General features: G+C 36.9%; 1 protein-coding gene across 1 annotated transcript in view; it reads right to left on the reverse strand.

Moving 5' to 3' along the window:
• Positions 1-25,352, reverse strand: part of PDZRN4 (PDZ domain containing ring finger 4) — a 431,600-nt gene that overhangs the window by 11,710 nt on the left and 394,538 nt on the right. The window contains exons 7-8 of the mRNA XM_010860771.1: positions 9,136-9,234; positions 6,684-6,746 (exon numbers count right to left, since the gene is read on the reverse strand). Coding sequence (XP_010859073.1) covers positions 6,684-6,746; positions 9,136-9,234 — 162 coding nt within the window. The remainder of the gene's footprint in view (positions 1-6,683; positions 6,747-9,135; positions 9,235-25,352) is intronic.

Raw genomic sequence — 25,352 nt, forward strand, 5'->3', positions numbered from 1 at the left:
TTAATTAATTTTATTTTATTTTTAAACCTTACATAATTGTATTAGTTTTGCCAAATATCAAAATGAATCCACCACAGGTATACATGTGTTCCCCATCCTGAACCCTACTACATTTTCATGTTCAAAGGTATTTAGCTCTTACTGATGTATTTTTATTTGCCCTTTATAAATTTCTTTTACTTTATTAATCATTCTATTCCATAGAGACAATGAGATTTTTGACCCATAACACATAATCAAAGAAAGTAGAAAGAAATTTCAATTGAAGAGGTCAAGCAATTCTATCTAAAATAAGTATTAATTATGTCAATAAATTAAACAAAATGTGGCTGCAGTGACCACTATTTTCAATAATTAACATCTTTCATTGAGAATTTCTTCTTAAAAGCATGAAGTAGACTCCTGAGGTTTTCTCCTTCTGGGTCTCTGGGATTCTGGCTGACTCACGAAGACAGACATAATTATCTGAAGACAAGCTCAGGAATCTCATCTGTGCACCACAATCAATGATCCTTATAGACTCATATTTAGTATGAAGGAAGCAGACAATAATAGTCAAAGGAGGGAAAAATCACACAACCACATGCTGTATTTTTGTACTGTAATCAAATGAATAGCTCCTCAGTTTTTCACTTGTGTGTGTGGACAGGAAATTCAGCTTTTATAACTTTCAAATCTATTTTCTTTTCTTTTTGCAATTTCCAAATAAAATTTATCAAATTAGAAAAAAACAAAACAAAACTTTTATTCCAAATTGGGGACTAATGACCCAGAAGGATATGTTGTAGTTTTCCTTTTTTTTGTAAATATATATCTGAAAAGCTATTTCTGTACTGGGTCCAAGGCCTTTTTTCCTTTAAATAAATTTCCTTTATTCCTTTAACATAAATTGGCAGTGGAGGATTACTCCTCCCACCTGTGTGTAGTTTAAAAATAATAATACGAAAAGTTTTACTTTCTTTGAGTTTTGAGGGCTTGCACCCCTTTCATAGTAATTCTTGTAGTATATCTGTGGTGCATCTATGTGAGCATCTTTCTTCTTCTGCATCTGGTCTTTCTTGTTCCCTCCTCTGTAGGCACATTGATCCTAAGGAGCATGAGTTGGATGATCTCACACAATTTATGTTAAACTTTTATGAAAAATTTGAAATGCAGTTCTCACTTTTTCTCACTTCCAAATTCTTCATGTAAATTTTACTTACCATTAATCTAAACACTCTTCATTCATGTTAATGTTACTATTATGTTTTTCTCTATTAAAATGCAGATAATAGTGCCTCTCTCAGAGGGCCGTTACAGGATTAAATGGGCTAATATATGTAAAAGGTTTAAATAAGTGACTTGTATACAGAAAGTGCACAAGGTTGGTATATATTACTATTAATGCTATTGTTGCTATTATTACTATGATTATTTATATTTTAATCTTCTTCTAAACAAAGCAACTATATTAAAATTCATGCATAACAATGAAATCCACAATAGTAAACATGGTTCTAGCTTATGATATATCTATCTCATATGTATTTTTAATTCTTAGAAGGTCAAGAAACACTATGGCTGAGTTTGATTTCCTTTATTTTTCTATCTCCTCTGTGAACTCATAATGACCAGAGCTATGATCTTCAGTCTGGGCATTATGTCCTTATTTTGGGAGGACAGATCATATATTGTAGAAACAGTTTACATCCAGAATCATAGGTGGGGTGAAATAAATTTGCCACAGAAAACAGGCATTAACATGTAATTTTTATTTCTTTTTTAAAATAAACGTCACCTGAGCCACCGGGTTAGTAGATTCCATTGTACTTGGAACATTAGTTTGATACTCAGATTGATATTGAGACAAAAAATGCAGCCATAGGTTTCATCAAAGACTCTTCTCATGGAATGAAAATGCTTGAGGAATGGAAACAGAGCTTTCCACCTTCATTTGCTTTGTTTCCTGAATGATGGCTCATAGCTGAAGGATGGCTTGTGGGAAAACAGCTTCCTATGCCTGGAAACACCATGCAGACAGAAAGAGTGAAGGAGCCAGAAACAAAGGGAGGACATAGATGAGGAATGGAGTCATCACTATTTAATGAAAGACTTCCATTTCAAGACAATAGAGAGGAAAAAAGAGAGGAAGAAGGCAATATGTAACTCTGTTATAAATTAAAAAAAAAAAACCTGCTAGATAATCTATCTGTCTCATTCTCTGTGCATGGGCATATGTAAACATTAGTTTAAAAATGGATATTATCTTGGCTTAGAAGAGAATTGTGGCAATTACAAAGAGAAATCAGCCAAAACCCCACTTCAGGCCTAATCTCCTGTACATGCCTATGAGTGTGTATGTGTGTGTGTGTGTGTGTGTGGCTTCTCAGGTGGCACTAGTAGTAAAGAACCTCCCTACCAATGCAGGAGACATAAGAGATGAGTGTTCAATCCCTGGGTCAGGAAGATCCCCTGGAGGAGGATATGGCAACCCACTCCAGTATTCTTGCCTGGAGAACCCCATGGACAAAGGAGCCTGACAGGCTATAGTCTATAGGGCAGCAAAGAGTCAGACATGACTGAAGTAACTTGGTATGTGAATGTGTGTAAAAACTTAGAAGTCTAGAAGTGTCTTCATATAGCTTCGTTTTTGTTTAAATATGACAATTTTTAGGTTTTTCATGTCAGTGTACCATGGGCAGGTAGGCAACTAAAGTTTTTGGCATTCAACGAACTATAGGTGGTAGAATTTCTTATTTGAAAACCCAAAAATCTAAGCAAAAGAGGAAAGATTTATGTCAAATGTATTGATATTTCACTGTGAAAAAGAAGGCAAAGGAAGCATAGAGATACAGAGGTGAAACAATTAGAAATAGCAGGAAAATAGTTATCCAAAAAAAGCAAGTAAGAGTAGGAAGAAATGCTAAGGACCAGTTTAGGGCAGAGAAGGAAAGAACTGATTAGAGGTCTTACTGTTCCACTGTTTTGTTGTGCTTTTGCAGGGTTTTGTCAGGGAATAATGCTTAGAAACATGACTGACTTTTCTGGCCAAGATTAGAAAAATATATACTTACATGGAATACTATATGCTTACAATGCCAAAGAGAATGTGAGAATAGAACACTGTTTCCTTTAGATAGTCAATCATGTATGTGTCTTTAATTTTTCTCTCTGGCTCAGCACTACAATTTTGTTAAAGGACTTCCCCATATTAATTCCTGGGAACATGTCTGATACAACCAGTTTGTAGCCATAGCACAGCAAATAGACTGTCAAGCGCTTGCAGAGGAAAAAAAAACACATGAGAGCTAGAATATGTTCTCATGAAGCTGGGTCATAGTTTCTCTTCTGTATGATCCCTACCTTCTATCAATAGTGTGTGAATACCCATGCGTGTGTGTGGTGCCACTGAGGAAGGTCCTCTAACATGTCCATTGAGCACTACAGTTAGAAAATTTTAGCCACACAATGAGGGCAGAGCCATAGAGGTACTATACTTAGGTCATTGTGAACAGGAAATTAAAATCACAATTGCTTCAACAAGATTCATTCAAATCAAAGCCAGCCAGGAAAGCTAAAGGATGAGAAGATATCCTCTCTTTCTCCTAGTCTCATCTCCCTGGGAAAGGAGTCATTAATTGTTCATTACAGTGTATCCCATAATCTCCTTACCAGCCACACAGGAGCTATTTGTCTATGAGTACAATTTTGTCACGGTTTTCTTTAATATAATTTTACTATCACTCTTAAGACTCTTTGTTTCCTGTGTGTGCAGATAGAACTGAATTCTAGGCTTTTTAACGTGACAGGTATTTACTCATTAGATGTGACATATTTGTCACTGAATATAAACTAATCAGGCAAACCACAGCACTTTATCAATCCTGCTGCTGTTTCAATGAACCAGCTCCATTATGGAATGCCTTATTATCCAGAAAAATTTTTATCTGATAACTTTAACTGCCCACAATATAGCCAAAAATAAGGAAGCGTCAGAACATGTGGTATGCAACTATGGAAACACAGGTACTCTACAACTGTTGAAGTCTACCTGCGGAACTAACAGGTGCCATTTCACTAATTGTATTTGTGTATTGTGTATCTAACTGTATTTTACTAACTGTATTTGGGATGTGGTGAGCTAGAAACTAGGCAGGGAGTCCGTGAGGCTGCAGTAGTGAATATGGGGTGTGGTGAGTAGAAGGTGAAAGGAAAAAGTGACAGCTGGTAACAGCAGGAGGAAAATGACAAAACACAGAAAAAGTAGCCAATGGCTCAGACGGTAAAGCGTCTGCCTGCAGTGCAGGAGACCCGGGTTCGATTCCTGGGTCGGGAATATCCCCTGGAGAAGGAAATGGCAACCCACTCCAGCACTCTTGCCTGGAAAATCCCATTGACGGAGGAGCCTGATAGGCTACAGTCCATGGGGTCGCAAAGAATCGGACATGACTGAGCGACTTCACAACTTCACTAGGGTCACTTAATATCAGGGCACACAATCTTCCAGACCTTTCAGTCACTGAGCATTTTACTCCATTTTAGCATTGGGTGGTGAGAGCTGGGTATGATGTGACCCTCAGCATCAAAGGAAGGTTACATTCTTTTCAGTTGACTTAATTGAAGATATTAACAAAGTAAACAACACATTTAAAATGATTCATAAGTCAAATACTAACGAAATATTTTTGAAGCTTCATTATCCAGATGGCACACTAAAATACTATGCTTTTTATTAACGAGGATACATAGTTAAAGCTTTACTCCTCCATCTATTCTGGCACTCTACTGAATATCTGTGTTTCATCCCCTCATTTATTCATATGTGTGAAAGAGATATTGAAAACAGAGTAGCAGACAAGACTAAGTCTTCTTGATTCACTTTTCCTGCCCCTGAATTATCCAGTGACAGACATATCCTATTTTGTTTAATCACAAAGGAGCTCACTAAAGTTGAAATGATATATTCTTGAAGTTTCCTGAGAACTAGTGGGACCATGAATAATCTCCAATTCTTTCCTAATTGGAGCTTTAGTAGAGGGTCCCTGATGAAAAAGGAGTTCTGTGGCCTCTCACTGGAGCAGGGAAGGAGTATGGAGAAGGGGTGTGATTTGGTGAGTGTCCCCCTAAAGAAAGTAAAGGAAACAGCAGAAGGCTGAGTAGGCCAGCCCTCTGGTATGGCACAGCTTTCTCACAACAATGCCACATTGTGCTGTCATCATCTGTGTTTGCAGCTGTCTTCCCAATTACACAGGGAGTTCCCCAAAGGCTGCCATGGCAGCTTGTTTATTTTAAAGCCCTGGTTCCAGGTAGAGTGTTGAATCCAAATGTATTGAATCAAAAGAAATATTTTTCAGGGGTTCATATCTAAGAAGGAGAAATGGGAATGATAGATATAACAACTAAAAGTTTTACAGAATATATCAACAGGTGGTAACTTCTTCAATGTGTCATTTGAGTCCTCCTTCCTGTTTTACAGGTGTGATCTGCTTCCCTGGTCGTTCAGATGGTAAAAAATCTACCTGCAATGCAGGAGACCAGGGTTCTATCCCTGGGTCAGGAAGATCTCCTGGAGAAAGAAATGGTTACCTACTCTAGTCCTTAGAGGAGGAAATGGCAACTCAAACCAGTATTCTTGCCTGAAAAAATTCCATGGACAGCGGAGCCTGACAGGCTGCAGTCCACAGGGTCGCAAAGAGTCGGACACAACTGAGTAACTGAACTGAACAGGAACCCACTCCAGTATTCTTGTCTGGAGAATTCTATAGACAGAGGAGCCTGGTGGGCTACTGTCCACGGGGTTGCAGTATCGAACATGATGGAGCGACTAACACTTTCATTTTTTTTTCTTTTTTCTGCAGCGAAATTCAAAGGCCTCTGTTCTTATTTTGGGGGTTAAATTGGATACAAGAGCTGGGGTGCTGTGTGTCTTCCTGCAGCCACTCTTTATGGGAAAGGACTCAAAAGTGACAAAGAGGGTCAAGGAAGATTTATGATAGAAACTTTGGCTTTCAAGGTTTTTCTTGATTTGGCTTGGAACTCTTTCCAGTTTATACATCTCCCATAAGGTGCTTACCATTTCTGTTGTTAAACTGAAATTCAGTCCATCTCTATGTTTTCACGTGTCCATCCTCCACCTGTCCTCAGCAACTCATTAGTAAATAGTTAAGACTTCATATTTCTAAACTTTCATCATAATGGAACACTGGGATCACTGTTTACCTAATTTATTGTGGAAAAGGCAGCAATAAATGCTGTTGATGCCAGTAACAACAGCAGTTCATGCTTATTACATACCATACACTTATTTCTGGCCATGTACTTATTACTCATTAAGCACATCACAGGCTTAATCACATCTAACCTTTGCCACCATATATTTTACTGTTATCATTCTTTAAGATGAGGAAACAGTCTTACAATGAGAAGTTAAGTAAAGCTTCCAAGTAAGTGATGGAGCTGGAAGCTGAAGCTGAGGTATCTGAGTCCAGAGATTATGTCTTACTAAAATTATTAGCTAATAATCCTTAATAAATGGCACTATCAATTTTTTTAAAAAAAGGTTTGAATGATAGCTTTAGTTTTGTAGATGTTACTATCCATAAACAAAGGGAAATCATTTTCTCTAATATTTTTCAAGGTGTGAAATAAAATGAAAACTGTTGGACAGATAGAAGGAAACTAGAGAGAATAACTGCACCACGTACTTGCAAAATACGATCCCCTTCTCGAATTCGGCCGTCTTTTGCAGCGATGCTGTTTGGATCGACCTGTAAGGGAGAGGACACAGTGTCAGCTGGATATGCAATATCGTCCCCAGAAACTTAAATGTCTTTGTAAATATGGTTCATGTTTTTCTATTGAGTTATAGGGGGCATGCCAAATTTTTCTCTGTCAACTGATTCTAAAAATGTTAATGAGCTATTTTAGAATTAATCATAATAAAATTAAGGAGAACGACGCCCAATTTGATCTGTAGACCACTTTTCTCTCCCTCCCTCTCTTTCTTTCATTCTTCCTTTTATCCTTTCCCCCTTTTTTATTTTATTTTTTTTTTACAGTTGTTCACTCATTTCTGTATCCCAACTGTCAGATGTTGTTTTCAGCTGACATGATCCTCACATGATGTTAATATCAGAATTCTCTGGACCCAGGAAATGTACTTTCTGCTAGGGTGATTTTTAAATCCTGCCTTAGCTGTCTGAGAAAACCTGAAAGCTATATTCTTAAGTCCATACTTATTAAAGGGATTTCTGTGTTATGATCACACAAATTTATAAAGGGATTTATAATCTATGTAGCTCAAAAAGTGAAAAAAAAAATCCTACCCATGCAGATTATTACTAGACCCTACTTTACATGTAGGGTAAAGTATATTAACTATCATTTATTTTAGAATAAATAGATATTTAAAGCTCTTTTAAGAGCTTATCCACACTTTAATTGGCCAAACTTGAGTGATGACTTACTGTTCACGGGAGGTAATTTCATCTAGGACACATTTCACATGATGGCTTCCAATCATTTATTGGAGCTTATTCCAGCAAAGCCTTTTTTTTTTTTCTTTAAGCAAAATATTTCAAGTGTAGCATAAGCTTGATCCATCCTATCCAGATGTTAGATATTACTTTTCTAATTAGGTAGTACCACCCAATAAATGAGTTTTAAGTGATCAGTCAAGAACAAAAGATGCTCTTGTGGCTTTTCTTACTATTCCTGAAGCACAAAGTTCCAAAGCTGACATGTTTAAATTGTAAACAGAGACTTACCTGAAGGCAATGATGGATAATTAATTAATTGTATCCTATTTAGAAGCCATTCACAATTTAAAACTTTGTCTTCAGAACTATAATCAAACTATATTAAAATTCTGTATTTATACTTCCATACATACTATAAAAGATAATTCTGCATATGTTGCCTTATTCTTCCTCACCATAATCAGAGGGGTTTTCATAGTTGTTTATTTAAGAGAGGTATATATGCAAGTCAAATATTCTCTGGAAATTTTTTCACAGTAAGAACGAGTCAGTAGATTTTTTGGTAAAGTGATAAAGATTAACATTTATATTTATAGAGTTTCATAATTTTCTAAGTGCATTATCTTTTCCTAGTCTAAAACCTCTATGAAAGCAGTATTAAAAGCATTGTTGTATTGAATTTCTAGTTAAGGAAGCTGAAGCTTTGTAAGTTATATAATGTTTTCAAGGTCATGGCCAAGAAAATTTGAAATAGCACAGGAGAGCAATTAGTATTTAGTTTGTCTAACCTCTGGGTTCATGCACATACATATAATATGCATGATTTCACATATATATGTGTGTGTACATATGCATATGCAGGAATTAGATAACATGTATACACATATGTGCTTGCGTGTACATATGTGATTTTTAATCATATCTGCATACATAATACCTTACTACTTCTCATAAAATGATTCTTTTGGGAGTTTCAAAAATCACCTATAATAATAAACTTAGCTTCACTTTTTTTCAAAATAATTTAACACTGAAGGTATTTCACATTTAAGTACTTCACTTTTTCAATTGAAGTATAGTTGATTTTATTCTTTTTTATATTCTTTTCCATTGTAACTTATTATAGGATATTGAATATAGTTCCCTGAGTCAATACCTCACTTTTTGAAAGTGATTATGTGGTTGAATAAAACAAACTAATGGATGCATTTCTTGGCTATGATATTCAAATTTATCAGTCTTCAGCAGAGTAAAATATTAGATTTTTTATTTAGATTTAAAATATTAGATGTGAATATTCGATTTAAAACAATTAGTGAATGTGATTGCTAACAAGTCAGATAAAAGACACAGCAGGAATGGAAGGACAAATATTTGCTGATCAAAAACTTTGCCTGACTTCCTGTATACTTATGGGACTTTATTCAAATTTAGACAATGTTACCATTTTTGCACTCTTTCTTACTAGGATTATGCAGTGAAAGCATCCACATTAAATAAACTGATAATAATTGCATTACTTGGGCAACATAATTTACTTCTTTAATTGAAAATGACAAGTATTGGAACATGGCCAGTTCTTCACATCAAGCCTCCCAAGGATTTTCTCATTGTGAGTCATTTCACTCCATTGCTCGCCGTCTGCCTCCCCTAATCTCTCTTCCATGCCATTTCTTACCTTGCTGACATAAATGCCGGTGTCTTCTTCATCATCCGTTCGGTAACAGACTGTCAGACCCAGCTTCTCTTGACTGCTAACACGACACAACTCGACCTCCTGGGAGAAAAACACAGAGACCGACATTTATCTCAAAGAGAAATCCCACAGCAGGATGCAGAACTCACTGACATTCTCTGGGTCATCCTGGGATGTTTTCACAACTATTACCTGACATTTGAATTAACCTATGGTACCAAAATCCTCAAAACTCACTCCCAACATATATATCTGTATGATCAGGCCAACATTTAAAATTTTCATTATAAAGCTGGAGATGCACATTTTTTTGCATTGTCATAAAACAAAAAACTCACAAATGATGTTCAAATAAAATATGTATAAATCAATAATGTGGAATCAAGAAAATTCTTGAGAATGTCAATGTAGGTAGCAAAATGTTTATAAAACTATTCAGAGTTCCTGTCTTTTTATTTTAATAAAACAAAATAAAATTAAAAAAAAAAGAACTGGACTCTGCATCAATTCTTCTTTTGAGTTCTATATATGATGATAATCAGAGTTTTGTGTAGCTAGGCCAAGGTTTTCTATTATCTTCTAACAACTCTCAGCCTTGGAAAGAAATGGGTTCGTCCAGGCTGCAGCAAGAGACATCAACAGTCATATGGGCAGAGGCAATGATTCAAAATGCAGCAGTAAATGAACAAGGAATCACATTTACTGAAACACATGGCTAAGGGGCTTGAAATGTCAGTCCTTAGGTAATGTATATTGAATCTGTTTCCTGATTTATGTTCAGTAAAATAATAATAAATTTCAGTGTATTTCATTTTTATATAATGAAATAGACTTGTACTGCTCTCAGAAGCAGATGACTTTAGAATAAATTGCATAATTCCAAACAGTAAAACACCAATTGGTGCTCTTATCATGGAGAACGTGTTCCTATTGGATGGAGCATATAAGGCCCCTTAGTAAATAATCAGATGAGGAAGAGCAGAATAAATTTAAACTGGAAATAACCAAATGACCAAATCTAGACCAAGTTTCTAAAACTCAGGTTTTGTGGGAGTTATGCATTTGTCTGTCTTGCTTAATACTCTTTTTCACTAGGGCCTAGAACAGGGCCAGTCTCAGTGTGGGATCTCAGTCCATGATGGTTGAAGGATAACGGCTTTTATTTCAAAACATGTCTGAGTGTAAACCAATTTTTTTTGTAAACCAATAATCAATCTTTCCTCTTTAATTGGAGATAGATTTTGTGTGCATGCATTGAGTGTGTGTGTGTGTGTGTGTGTGTGTGTGTGTGTATGTGAATGAAGGGAATAAAGTTTAATATGGTATCCATTATCTCAAGTAGTTACCAGGACTAAATAAAGAGATACTCACTCAATTTCAAATTAGAGAATATTTCCAGTACACGCTGCTACATTTAAAGAAATATCTTCCATTTTAAATTTGTATTTCACTGAAGGACTTGTCATTGGAAAATAACCATTTATTTTAATGACATACTACAAACCATATGTTTCTACTTGCCATAGGTAAATCCTTAACAAGGACAGACTGTCATAAGCTCCAGTGACCAACAATTTCACAGCTAACAGCAAATAAAAGAAAATTTAAATCATGCATCTTGAGACATGTACTACAAATTGGTGAAGTACATGAAACCATGACCAATGCTGACTTTCCAGCTGGTGGACAAAGATACTCTAAATTACACTACAGGACTTAAAAAGGGCATGGCATATGCTGAACAACAACAAAAAAACTCTTTTCACCTAGAGGAAAAATAGGAAACAGTGACACGTTTTATCACCAGCAGCAAAAAGTATACACTCATGAAGGGCATTTTCAAAACTGGCAACAATTAATGCCTCCAGAGGGAAAGAATACTTAACTAAAACTGTAACATTATGAAGGAATTACAGCAACAAAAGAGCTCTAATTACAGCAAAGAAGTATATACAGTTAAGGAGTAAAGAAGTTTGTGATTCCTAAGAGGCCTACAAGGAAATCTAAACATCCCATAAAGAACTTATGGGATGAAAGTGGGAACTTAAAATTAAAGCAAATGTGGAGCTGAAATCCATTGACTTTCTTTGTCCTTTCCAACAGCACAAGAGAAACACCCCACGTTGCGGGAAGTCATCTCCAGAGGGAAGTGTTCTTTTTCTGAGTGTTTTCTCTGCATTCTCAATGGTGTACTATTGTTTTGGTGTTTGTTTAAAAGACGCATATCTAAATATCCTGTAATAAATGTGGAACCAATCTATTAAAACAAAAAGGGCAAAATCACCCATACAATATCAATATTGCAAACCATTTAATAAGAATCACAAGGAAACGGAGATCTGAGAAACCAAGGTCATGTTGAATCTAAGCAAAATTGTGAAGCAGGCCTCGAAATTACCCACAGCACCTTTGTTTTCAATAACATCTCCTCCCCTGCCCTTTTAAGGTACTGGACACCCTGCTTCTATTTATTTAGCTTCCTGAAGTTCCTAAGGTCTGCTTACCTATGAAGCCATCAGTATTCAGGTTTGTCATCCTAATTACCTCCTAGCAAAACCTGGCCCTTGGTATCATCTTCCATTATCTCACAAGTAGCTCTTGAGAGATAAAGACAATTGATAATAAATATTTCCTAAGGCGATCATTATTAATAATTTTTTTAGATGTTGTCCCATTCAGTGTTTGGTTTACACCAATAAAGACTGAGCATACAATTCTTATTACAAGCCTTAATTCAAAGGACTGAACTTATGGAAGTAAGATTCCAGGCTCTGAAGAAGACTCAAGTGAGATTTCCTGCAGCCCACAAACCACCTAACACCAGCCTCAAGAGTGGACTTGCAATTCTTTCTTTGGTTGAGAATGTTTCAGGTGTTGCATATTTCATATTGGTACACAGAAGCATACACTTTAGAATCAAAGTTTCTTTAATTCTATGACCAAATAATTTATAAGCCGCTAGCAGCTGTAGACCATTTTGTTTGTATGAGGCAAAGGTGGCATTGTAAAGGCTGCTTATCTGAAAGGAATCCTCCAGCCCAGGTTTCATTTAGTATTCTCTTCACAATGCACACAAGCCTCTGACTTCTGAAGAAACAACCTCCTGGTAATAGAGAATGTTTTCCCTAACAACTTTCATGCCTTTCCCTCTGTCACGAGGAAGCTGTTTGATGAAAAACATAAAAGTGAAATGCTATCTCTGTACATTTTCTTCGCGAAGACAATTCTCGGGCATCTACAAATCAAAGCCAAGCCCGCCTGGATGGCACTGCCAACCATCCATAACGCATTTGCGACTAGAGTGGAAGAATCACTTCATACACCTGGTGAAACCACATTAATTTTGGCTTAAATGTGCTTTAAGATCTTACGTTCTGGGAATATGTATAATCCCTTCAAAAATCATGCCATAATATTTAATCCTGTGAGAAATTGATTATGAAGGTTGAGGGGGGAGTAAGAGATTAAAGTTAGTTAGTAGAGTTTACTGTGAAACATCCTTCGAATTGTAGAAAGAATGGGATTTTTATATAAATTGGTTGCACTACAGTGCTGTGAAAATTTTATATTTTTATGATTCAGTCTCAGGTGGAACAAGGAAGTTAAAAAAAAATAAACACACTTTTCCTTTTTAGATGGAATTCTCGTATTGGAAGATCTGAGGCTTGAAGCTGCCTGCAATGTCCTTTTATTGGACTATAATTGCTTTACAATGTTGTGTTAGTTTCTGCTGTACAACAATGCGAATTTAAGCAAATTGTTTCTACACTCTAGAGAGCTTGAGGCCCATGGCATGAGTGAGAAAATTCAGAGGCAATCAGTACTACGGGGCTTCCGCTGAGGCTCAGTGGTAAAGAATCCACCTATAATGCAGGAGCTGCATGAGACATGGGTTCGATCCCTGGGTCGGGAAGATCGCCTGGAGGAGGGCACAGCTACCCACTCTAGTATTCTTGCCTGGAGAATCCCATGGACAGAGGAGCCTGTCAGGCTGCAGTCCATAGGCTCACAGAGTCGGACATGACTGAAGCAACTTAGCACAGCATGGCAATCAGTACTACACAAGTCAGAATGAAAACCAGGGCTAGACAGGATGGTCACCAATCCCAGTTGACAATCCAGAGATGGGGTCTAGTGTGTTCAGTTTTCTTTTAATTTTATTTCCTTTTTATTTATAAGACAACATGTGCTGTGTTGTGCTTAGTTGCTCAGTAATGTCCAACTCTTTCTGATCCCATGGACTGTAGCCCGCAAGGCTCCTCTGTCCATGGGGCATTCTCCAGGCAAGAATACTGGAGTGGGTTGCCATGCCCTCCTCCAGGAGATCTTCCCAACCCAGTGAGAGAACCCAGGTCTCCCTCAATGTAGGCAGATTCTTTGCCATCTGAACTACCAGGGAAGCCCAAGAATACTGGAGTGGGTAGCTTATCCCTTCTTCAGGGGAACATCATGACGCATGAATTGAACGGGGGCCTCCTGAATTGCAGGCAGATTTTTTACCAGCTGAGTTACTTGGGAAGCCCCATAAGACAACGTATCAACTATTTTATCAACTTAGCTTTAATCATATATAACTTTCTTAAATTTTGTAGTGTTGTTTACTAACTAGTGAAGTACCACACTTAGTTGTTCCAAGAAGGTCTTTATTTAAAATGAATTAAGTGGGAAATATGAAAACTTTAACCTCTACATCCATGAGAAGCTTAGATACTCTACTATGGAAAAATTGTTTCGATTCACTGTCTCCTGGATAGTGAAAATCAGGAACAAAGTTCAATAAGAAATAAACAAAAAACCTCCTGAAATACTCAATTTGCTGTCACATTTCAGGTTTGGACACCTCAACTCCAAACATTCATACAAATTACTGCAACTAGTAACTAAGTCTGGAGAGGGCAATGGCAACCCACTCCAGTACTCTTGCCTGGAGAATCCCATGGACGGAGGAGCCTGGTAGGCTGCAGTCCATGGGGTCGCTAGGAGTCGGGCACGACTGAGCAACTTCACTTTCACTTTCACTTTCATGCATTGGAGAAGGAAATGGCAACCCACTCCAGTGTTCTTGCCTGGAGAATCCCAGGGACAGGGGAGCCTGGTGGGCTGCTGTCTATGGGGTCGCAGAGTCAGACATGACTGAAGCAACTTAGCAGCAGCAGCAGCAGCAGTGACTAAACCACATTTTGTAGAGATATTAGGATAAAAGTGAAACACATGGTCTTGTCTTTGCATTGACACCTTTATCTCACCACTGAGATGAAGTGAATGGTTGGTAAGGACTCAACCACTTTCCCTTCTTGATGATGATGTTGCAAAATATAGGCAGTATTTAGCCCCCAGTTTCCTTGTTCTTAGAGACTTTCTCTTTCTGGATCCTTTGAGAAATAAAGGTGCCACATTTTCCTTGACCCAGACTGTCTCCTTCTCGTGGCCTCTGAATTGCCTTAGGAAGTCTTAAATTACCCATTTGGAATAAATTTTACACCTTAACAAAGAAAAAGATGTTAATTTTACTTACACTTTTAACTGAGGAAGGGAATGGATTCATGAGGCCAGTAATTGAGCCCATGTCATGAAATCTGGACCAGAAATAGAAATGGGAAACTTAACATCAAGGTGAGTGTGAGCAGTGGTTTGTTTCATTCTGCTCTGTCAGTTACAGAGTCAGGCCAGCTTCATGCACACCTGCCCTTTAATGGGCTTTCACTCAGCCCTGCTCTGTCTGCATCAAAGCACAAAGACAGGGGAGGAAACCACAGAGACATGCTGGTTACATCAGACATGTTTTTCCCCTTATTTTGAGCTTGTGCCTTTTGAGAAAGCTGCACTCGTTTTTAGATATTAGGATCATATAGTTTACCTTTGTAACCCTTGGTTTTTCAGAGTTGACACTTGAGATTTGAACAAAACATTAAATGATCACTTATTAGCTTATAAATGGCAGCAATGCTAAATATCCATAGTCATTTTTTGTCTATGTTTTGTGATTTGTATGTTAGCTCTTGGCTGGTCTCCATCAAAATAATTCAACATATCGTAGCAATCTATGGAAAAGACTACTCCAAAATGTTATCTCCATAGTTGCTTTACTTCTAAATTATCCACTTTAGCATTTCATGCTCTGATCAGCTCAGATACTCTTCCATTCCCACTCCAGCATTTGTGCTCTCTCAGGGGACCTTGAACTAGTTGACTTTTCACTATCAATAATTCCCTTATGCCCTCTCCTCTCTCCTTGCCCAGCTTGAAACTGCAGTTAGTAATGATACTCTTTTAAAATTCCAGAACCCCCTCATTGTTCTCTGCCTTCACCGTATCACCCAGCAAAGGTCAATCACTGTTAAGCCCAACTGTTCACTCCCTTGGGTTTTCACCTAAATGGCTGCAGTATCGTCCTGGAGGAAAAGGCACAATCATGCAGACCACATGGACTGCTTTCACTGTAAATTCATTCCCACAAAACTCAAATGGGCCATCAACACTGGTAGACAATCCCATATGCTTCCCTTGTGAAGCTGCTCTTCTTTCTTCATAATTTTTCCAATAAAATATGCCCACTCTCAGCTGATGGCCTCCCATCATACTTCACAGGATACTAAGAGATTCTTATTATGTCAACTTTGCACTCTCCCAGATGAGTATTTTGCACTCCCTTTCTCTACAACTGTGCTATGGTGTCTTCTCTCTCTCAACTCATAGCCAATCATTCTATTTCACACTTTGTGGGGAAAAAAAATAATCCATGAGATGGAAACTGCTACATCTTCTCTCCATTCAGCATATTAATCTAAATTCATCTGTATCCACCCTGTAGAGTAGAAACCCCACAATAATGATGATCCACTCTAGGTTGAGGGTAACTGACAGAATCAAATAAAAAATCTTGGAAGACATAATAGAATAGACTTGGTGTTCACCAAGCCTGAATTCCCAAGCAGAGAATTTTGACCAGAGATAGGGAAAGCATGACATGTTAGATGAGCTTTAAGTAGTTAATGTATGTGAAGCTAAGGGTTGAAGATTGGAGTGGGTGAGAGTTCATGGTGAAAAATAAAACTGGAAAAGTGGCAAGATCATGGAACAATGACTACACTATATTAAGTAATTAGATCTGCAAAAAAGTAAAGAAGACTAACTGAAAAGGAACTAACATAGTCTGATTTGCAGTTTGGAAAATGGCTACAGCAGTAGCTTGGCCCATGAGTTGTAGGGGTTAAGAGATGAGCACACAAGTGGGGAATGTTATCAACACATGAAGGAGAAGGTAAGGGTTTGAATGCCAACTATGTCAGTCCTTAAACACTGTTACTTTTATTGATGAAGAAAATGAAGCATAGAGATAGGTTAAGTAACTTGCCCAGAGACATGCATTTAAATCAGAGGCAGAGCTGAGATTCAAGTCCTAATTGAAGGAGTCAACTTCAGTTCTCAACAGCTCCTTCCTCTGTTTCCATATATAACTCGTTCTCATTTTTCTGTTTCCAGCTTAAATAATATCCTGGGTAGTGCCCCTCTCCATCACTCTTTCTAAAGCAGGGTCTTTAAGGTTCTCTACAGAAATTTCACCGATGCTTAGAAACCTCTTGACAACTATGATTATTTATTCATTTTTATTAGCAAATTTCTGTTTTGTTAGATTGCTTACTTTTTATTGTCTGTTCCCTTTACTATCCTATAAGCAGGTATTTTATGTAGTGTTTTTCATATCCCACAAGCCTTAGATATGAATCAAACTCTTGAGGACAGTGCCATGCCATCTTCACTGCATTCCTAATGCCAGCAAAATCTGGGAACTTATGAGAAGACCCACAGGCATCTTTTGGATGAGCTACCTACTATTGTGAAGTTGGATATAGACTATAATTGCTTTGGCATATTTGTGCCTCAGTATAATTGTATTTAATTAAGTAGAATATATTCAGAAAACTGTTCAAACAATAAATGTGACTTATTCTCTTATAATCTCTGCCAACAAAATAATCAGAGCGAGCTGGAAAAATAAAGCAAAATTAACTATAAAGTACAAATTCTAAGAATTTCTCTAGCACATTTAGTGTGTATTCACTTTATTCACCTGATACTTTCTTAACACCTGCTATGTACCAAGGCCCATATTTAGCACTGGAAACTTTTATATACCAAACATTGTGATAAATGTTTTGGGAATAATGTCACATTTAGTTTTATAAAAATATGATAGGCTAATATAGTGCATTGTAGTTATTTATGATCCAACCAGCATTCAATTACTTTCTTTTCGGAAACATTAACCCATATTTCTTGTGCAGAATTGCATCTTCTTCTTTCTTTATCTGCTTGTTTATTCAATGCTGATTTCAGCTTTGGGAGCAGTCATGTGACCCAGATATCAGTCAATGAGTGTATTTTATTCATTAACTGTAATGATCATTTTAAGAATGGATATTTGATAGAGTTTAATTAAGCCCATCAATATCAGGCCTGAGACCTTTGTTGAAACTATTGAGAAAAGAACACTTGTCTTTCCTATTGTACTTGAGCCTACAAGACTATAGGAACAGCTCAGATCTTCATTTTCCTACAATATGTAGACCCTAGGAATAAATTCAGCAAAGAGGAGGTAAAAGCCAAAAGATGGAAAGATTGAAATTTAGTAGCATCATTTGAGCCCCTGGATCAAGTTATGCTTGAAACAGGATCTTCTGGAATTTTCAACTCAAAAAGTTAATACATCTATTTTTCCTCTTAAGTATCTGTTTTGGGTCATCTGTTTTTTTGGATCCGAGTCCCAATTGATATTGGAAGATGTTACAAATTTCATTTTACATATAAAACAATTCAGGATCAGTATTTAGTAACTTACCTAAGGTTACTTAGCAACTATTTGTCTGAGTCAGAAATTGAACACACTTTTTTTCTTTTACTCTGAAGCTTGTTTTTTCAATCAATACACTCTTATAGTTCAACAATGATTTAAAAGCTCATTGTCAAGACTGAGGCTTAAATACATAAAGAACTCACAAAAGTGCAAAGACATACATGGTAAAAGATAGATGAGATGAGGCAAGTGTCAAGAGATGAGCCAAAAGAGGGAAAGTTCCAGAGAGAAGCTACCTTCATGCAGAGGGTGAGAAGATCAGTGCAGCTATTGCAAAGGGTGCTTATGGGAATATGAAGAGAGGATGCCAAGAGAGTTAAGTTAGGACCAAATTCTAAAAGGTCTCATGACAAAAATACTGGGCAGAAAACAGAGAGGGAGGCCAACATGCAAAATTTAGAGTGTTTCATATTCTATAAACAAAGAATTATGAAACTAAGACTATTGAAAGAAAGGATTTGATTTTTTAGCATTCAGCTGAGGCAGATGCATAAATTTATTCTATTTTATTTTCAAAACAGATTAAGTTTTGAGAAAATTAATATAATTATAATTTATTTCACTGGATTATTTGGAAGGAAATTCTAGACACAACTTAACTTATCCTCCAACTTTTATTAATAGAAATGACTTCCCCACATTCACCCAATAATTTAGTGGCAGAGCTAAGATAGAAGCCAAGTCTCCTAACATTTATTCAATCACCCTTAATAACTGTTATCATGTTGGTTCTTATATTATTCCTTGAGAAATTCTCATCTGGGATGGTAAGTTGGGGTGTGCATGGAGAAGAGTGTTTTGGGATGGGAAAATCATTGCAAGAAATTAGAGAAGCTGATGGAGGTGGGTTATGAAGGTGAAATGTGTGGAAGCAGGAACAAGATTGACCAGTGATGTTAGCTGTAAGGTAAATTGAATCATTGCTGGGCTGGATGAATCACTAGTTGGGATCAAGCTTGTTGAGAGAAATATTAACAACCTCAGATATGCTGATGATGCCATTCAAATGGCAGAAAGTGAAGAGGAACTAAAGAGTTTCTTGATGAGGGTGAAAGAGAAGAGTGAAAAAGCTGCCTTGAAACTCAACATGAAAAAAGGATCATGGCAGCTGGTCCTGTCGCTTAATGGTGAATAGAAGGGGAAAATTGAAAACAGTGACAGATTTTATTTTCTTGGGCTCCAAGATCACTGTGAACCATGACTGCAGCCATGAAATTGAAAAGACGCTTGCTCCTTGGAAGGAAAGCTATGAAAAACCTAGACAGTGTATTAAAAAACAGAGACATCACTTTGCTGACAAAGATCCGTATAGTCAAACCTATGGTTTTTCCAGTGGTCATGTATGGATGTGAGTTGGACCACAAAGAAGGCTGAGTGCTGAAAAACTGATGCTTTCGAATTGTGTTGTTGGAGACTTGTGAGAGTCCCTTGGACTGCAAGGAGATCAAACCAGTAAGACCTAAAGGAAATCAACCCTGAATGTTCTTTTAGGGTTGGAAAAGGACTGATGCTGAAACTAAAGCTCCAATACTTCAGCTATCTTATGTGAAGAGCTGCTTCATTGAAAAGACCCTGATCCTGGGAAAGATAGAAAGAAGAGGACAACAGAGAATGAGATGGTTAGACAGTATCGCTGACTCAATGGACACAAATTTGAGCAAACTCTGGGAAATAATGGATGACAGAGAAGCCTGGTGTGCTGCAGTCCGTGAGGCCACAAACAGTCGGACACGGCTCAGTGAGTGAACAACAACAACAAACTGGATCAGTGTGCTAGCAGAGAAGGGCTTGCGTTGACTTTTTCTTAGAAGTATTCTTTCAACCCTTTGTGTCTACAGCAGATTTAAAAAGAAGAAACAGCACACAAAAATTTCATACACAAGTGTTGTTCATTCTCTGAAAGCCTCAAAATGCCTATTGCCATTTTCATAGTAGGTGTTTCACCTGGTCCTGCTGTCTTTCGTGTATCTCTACTTCTGGCAATTGTAAGCTATCTTGCCTTTGAATTGCTGAAACTAGCTTTTTCAAAAGAAAGTGTTAACAGCATTTCTTTGATATTAACCATGTGCATTCTGAAAAGTAAATAGTTGAAAAGGCCAGGGAGACCCTTTGTATCATGGTAGTCCCTTGTTCAATGGCTGTGCTTCTTGGTAACATTTACCAGCATGCTTTCAATCTGGCTGTGTTTTAAGTAAAGGAGATCTGAAATGCTGTTTCAGGGTAAAAAAAGAAATCATTTTGAAGAGGCAGGCATTTACTTGAGAAAGACAAAATGTCTTTTACCGAAATATAAGACAACTATTGCTATTTCTGGGTAATAAAGTGAGCATATTAAAGGAATAAAAGTACAATCTACACGTTCACAAAATGATCCTAAGGAGCACCTAAAAATGAGCTGAGTAAACAGGGACTGAAATAGGTTATAAATATCAACACTGGGTGACGAAGAGTTATCAGTGCTTTATGTAAGAGAAAACAATGTCATTTGGGAGCCAAAATATTGGAAGACCTGTTGAATATTTAGTACAGGAATCGAGACATTGCCTATCCCTTGACAAGTATATATGGCTAAGAACAAAGTGGCAGAATGAAGAGCTAGAGGGCTATGGTCTAAGAAAACCCAGGAAGGCGTATATTTGGCTTTGGTGAGTAGGGCTCAAATGCCCATTCCAAAGGGCACAGAGTTTAGTAGAGACGGTAGATTTATTGTGAGCTTGAGTGCGTGTGTGCTGTCACTTGAGTCGTGTCCACCTCTTTGCAATGTTTGGACTGTAGCCCTCCAAGCTCCTCTGTCTGTGGGATTCTCCAGGCAAAATACTTGAGTGGGTTGCCACGCCCTCCTCCAAGGGATGCTCCCATCCCAGGGATTGAACCCACAACTCTTATGTCTCCTGCATTGGCAGGGGAGTGCTTTACCATTAGTGCCACTTGGGAAGCTCCATTGTGAACTTGAGCTTAAAGGAAATGATCTGGGGCATGATAGCGAAACTACTTTTTGAACTCGAATGGTGATATTAATCTAAATTTATCAGATAATATTCCATTTTTCATGCTCCATTTTGGGACAATATACTGATAGGCAATATAATATTTTTTTTACTAGTAATAGTGCAATTTTTTTTTACTATTTTCTTCAAGGTAGGGAAATAAATTACAAAACTTACACAAAAACTATGAATATTTTACATTGTAAAACATACAATAAATTTGTGTATCTGAAAGTGGGTCAAAGGAAAAATTCTTTTATATTATTACATTTTTATACCTAATATTTGAGACCTTGATTGAAAATATGATAAAATAATGAATTAAATTTTCTTCTAACTAAGAAAATCCAACATATCCTCTGCCTTACCATGATCATTCAAGAATATGATACTTTATTCAAGCATCTGATGGTTAGTAAGCAACTTGTTCCACAAGATTAATTATGAAAAGATGTTTGGTGTCCCACATCTCCAGATTAGTATGACAGTGTATAATAATAAAAAATTTCTTTTTAAATATATAGTAATTGTAGGTAACAGGTTGATCCTGATTTCAGCATTTATTTCATATTTGATAGGTTCTATGGTTTGCCACTGGCCATTATCCCAAAGTGTTCAAAGAATTTATATGTTAGCACAGATTTTAGATTTTTCCTTTCCTATCCCTTCTTTTTGGAGCCAGATCTCCTAGTGATTTTTTAAAGGCCAGTCTGTTACGATACATAAAATGCATTGCATCTTTATTGTCCTGGCAATAAAACTCTAATAACATGCATTAAAACCAATTAGTAAACCCAAATATCTTCTGATTTAATGAATGAGAAAAGGAGAATGTACATTTATCTATTTCAGATATTATACATTGAGTTCCAGACTGGGAGACGCCCGTGTCTATGTTGACACAACAGAAATTTGTCAATCCTTCTCAGAATTTCTCTTTATTTGAAAAGCATTCAGGAACTTTTACAGCATATGTTATTAAGGAAACATAAAAGGAAGATTAACAAAGTAGATGAAGAGGGGAAATAAATAAACCTGTTGACAAGATGAACTTTATTTCCATCAGCTGGTTATTGGAGCAGGAAATGCAGGCTTTTCTAATGAGACACTGGGCTATGACTGCGATTTTTTGTCTAAGCTATTTTATAGTGGGTGCTAGGGAGATTTTCCTGTGGTCATCAAAACAGGAAAATGCACAAGACTTTTAAACCTGTCAAGATCCCATGAAAGTTATAATGATTGTTCCCAAATTATTTTTTCCTGTTTGGTAAAGTAGAACTTTCATATCATCAAATGTGTTCACATTACCTCCATAGATATTTCTGATCTAACTGAAGAAATTAAACCCTAAAAAGAGATCTGTTACAAAATATAACAAAAGGTTTAACATGTAGAAGTTAAAGCTTTGCATTTTTATTCAACATTTTTACTTTTTCTCCAAAAGCTCAATATAACTTGGTGACTTTTATAAAAAATATTTTCTTAAATCAAGAAGTAAGGTATGCATTTTGAAACACCCAGTCTTAGAAAGAGCTTCCCTCGTGGCTCAGACAGTAAAGAATACGCCTGCGATGTGAGAGTCCTAGGTTCAATCCCTGTGTCGGGAAGATCCCCTGGAGAAGGGAATGGCAACCCACTCCAGTATTCTGGCCTAGAGAATTCCACGAACACAGGCTACAGTCTGTGGGGTCGCAAAGACTCAGACATGATTGAACGACTAACACTTTCATTCTTGGAAAGGAGAAAGTTCATTTGGGAGGGGTGTACATTTTACACATTAGAGCAGCTTTCTCAAAATGTACGTAACATTATTTGCAGGTATAATTTCATGTATACGTATTTCCTAAGTTTGGTCATTCTATACCTACAGGATTTATGTTAACAATGAACTGTAATGTTTATCACATATTATCCTATGATCTATTTTTTAGATGCAAAATAAATAATGGTATGGACTTTTCTGAGCTTATAAAGTTGCATAAGAATGCATATAGTCTCACATATATTTATCAATTATTATTGTAGATGGTATAATTTCCCCAATGACTCACACATAGTGTATACTTGTATATTTATGTAACCATGATGCCAGTTTGTGGAATTTAGAGCAGTAGTATTCTATCATATTGGATAGACATTTAAATAAATAACGATCAGATCAATTTAAATTATTTATTTAATTTACATATTTATTTATTATAATATTTTACATTATTTGGCCAAATGCTTTACGAACTGCTTTTCCTTTGGGCTTCTGAAAAGTAGACATGTTCTCTGTTGTTAATGAGATCAGTCTGGATATTTTGACCACTTAAAAATTAATTTCCATCATTGCATTATGTATTCTGCAGCCTGATTTGATAACTACATACAAAAACATGAATCATCAACATTAGTCTGAAGTATATCAGCATCTGTTCACTATCACATAATTTACAATAGTAAAGTATCATAAATGTCCTCTATGTATACAATATGAGACTTCTTAAATAAATAAGGGGGTATCTGAATGATAGAATAGTAAGACTCTGGAGAACTTTCATAACATGGGAAATGATCATTACAAACACTAAATAATAAAGCAGGACACAAATTTACATAACACATAATCATCCCCCTTTTGTTTTTCTTTTTTAGTCTTGTATTCAAAGAAAAAAATCCGGAAGAAATGTGAGTTGTTAACTCTAGTTACTATTATTATAATCATGATTCTTTTATTTTTAATATATCCTTGTATTTCCAACTATATTTTCTATGAGTATGCACTTACTTAGAATTAGAAAAATAAACACTATTTAAATCATTGAAAACAAATGGGTGCTTTGTACATCACGGAAGCCCACAGATCTCTATTCTTTCCCTTCTATACAACTGTCTTATTTACTAGAAAACACTAATTAAAAAGCAAGGGAAAAAAGGATTTTGATCAATTCAGTGGAGTAAGAAGAAACTAAACACAAACATCAAAAAAATACTTTGTGTGGGTAAGAAGCTCAAATGGCTTATCTCCATCAAAAGAAGACACAGACGCTAAGCCTTGGTTATTTTTTTTTTATGCCCCAAATTTAATTAAGCTTTTCAGTTATGAAGTGCTAGATCCTGAAGTTGTGTTCGTCGTAGGGCCAAATCCACACAAATACGTCAGACTTACTGACTCTCCACAATTCTGATCTTCTTCCCAGCTTGCTTAATGGCATTACCATTGTGCCAATCAGCCCGGTTTAGGTCTTCAGAGTAATATTGTATTCTCCAACTTTGCTGTTTTACAGATAATTGACCATTGCCTATAAAATGAATCTCCTTTTCTTTCCATTCCGTTTGTTGTGACTCTAGTTCAGTCTTGCATTTTTTTCTTCTTTGCCTCTTCTATCCCCTTGAATCCATCTGGAAGATTACTGCTTGATTAATCTTATTAATATGTCCTTAATACATTATTTCATGCTCAAAAGTATTAATGGCTCCCCCTAGTTACTGAATTAAGTCCAAAGTCCTCAGAATGACTCTCCAGACCTTCTGTAATATGATCCCAAACATTTTCCCCAATATCTCCTATTCTTCTGCTCAAAGATCTGATAACCTGGCCAAACTGCAGTAGGAATAATTTCCCAGATCTGTGAGACTCCTTAGCAAAATGTATGCCACTTCATTTAGTAGCTGGATTAAAATTCTACCTATATTTAAGATATGGTAAACTATGAACTCTTAAAGGGTGGCTGTGCTGTGCTTAGTCTCTGTCATGTCGGACTTTTTGTGATCCCATGGACTGCAGCCCACCAGGATCCTCTGTCCTTGGGGATTTGCCCACCAGGCAAGAATACTGGAGTGGGTTGCATGCCCTCTGCCAGGGGATCTTCCCAATCCAGGGATAGAACCCAGGTCTCCCGCATTGCAGGCAGATTCTTTAGCAGCTGAGACACCAGGGAAATCCTTGAGGGTGGAAGAAATGTATTCAGCTTTGTATCTCAGTGTTGATAGTAGGAACGTGCAAGCATTAAGTGATTGTGCTTGTTTGCTAAATAAATGCATCCATTTCAAACCAGACCTCTATCACAGTCTCTTCATCACCCAGAAGTACTCTTTATCCCTGAGTATACAGAGGTTTCTGCAGCTCTATTTAAATATAACTCACACTCCACCTTATGTGTTGTCATGGAAGACTGGAACATTTCCAGCTTAGAGGCCTATAATGTTTTCACATTAGGGTTTGCTTGCATCTGGCCATGTCTAGAAGACTGGTATAGATGGACTGCTGGGATCTATTTATAAGACGGCTTAAGGATCCTCCTGTGAGGTTCGATGCACGATGCTGGGTGCTTGGGGCTGGTGCGCTGGGATGGCCCAGAGGGATGGTGTGGGGA

This window comes from Bison bison, unplaced genomic scaffold, assembly GCF_000754665.1.
Source record: "Bison bison bison isolate TAMUID 2011002044 unplaced genomic scaffold, Bison_UMD1.0 scf7180017864470, whole genome shotgun sequence".
Lineage (NCBI taxonomy): Eukaryota > Metazoa > Chordata > Mammalia > Artiodactyla > Bovidae > Bison > Bison bison.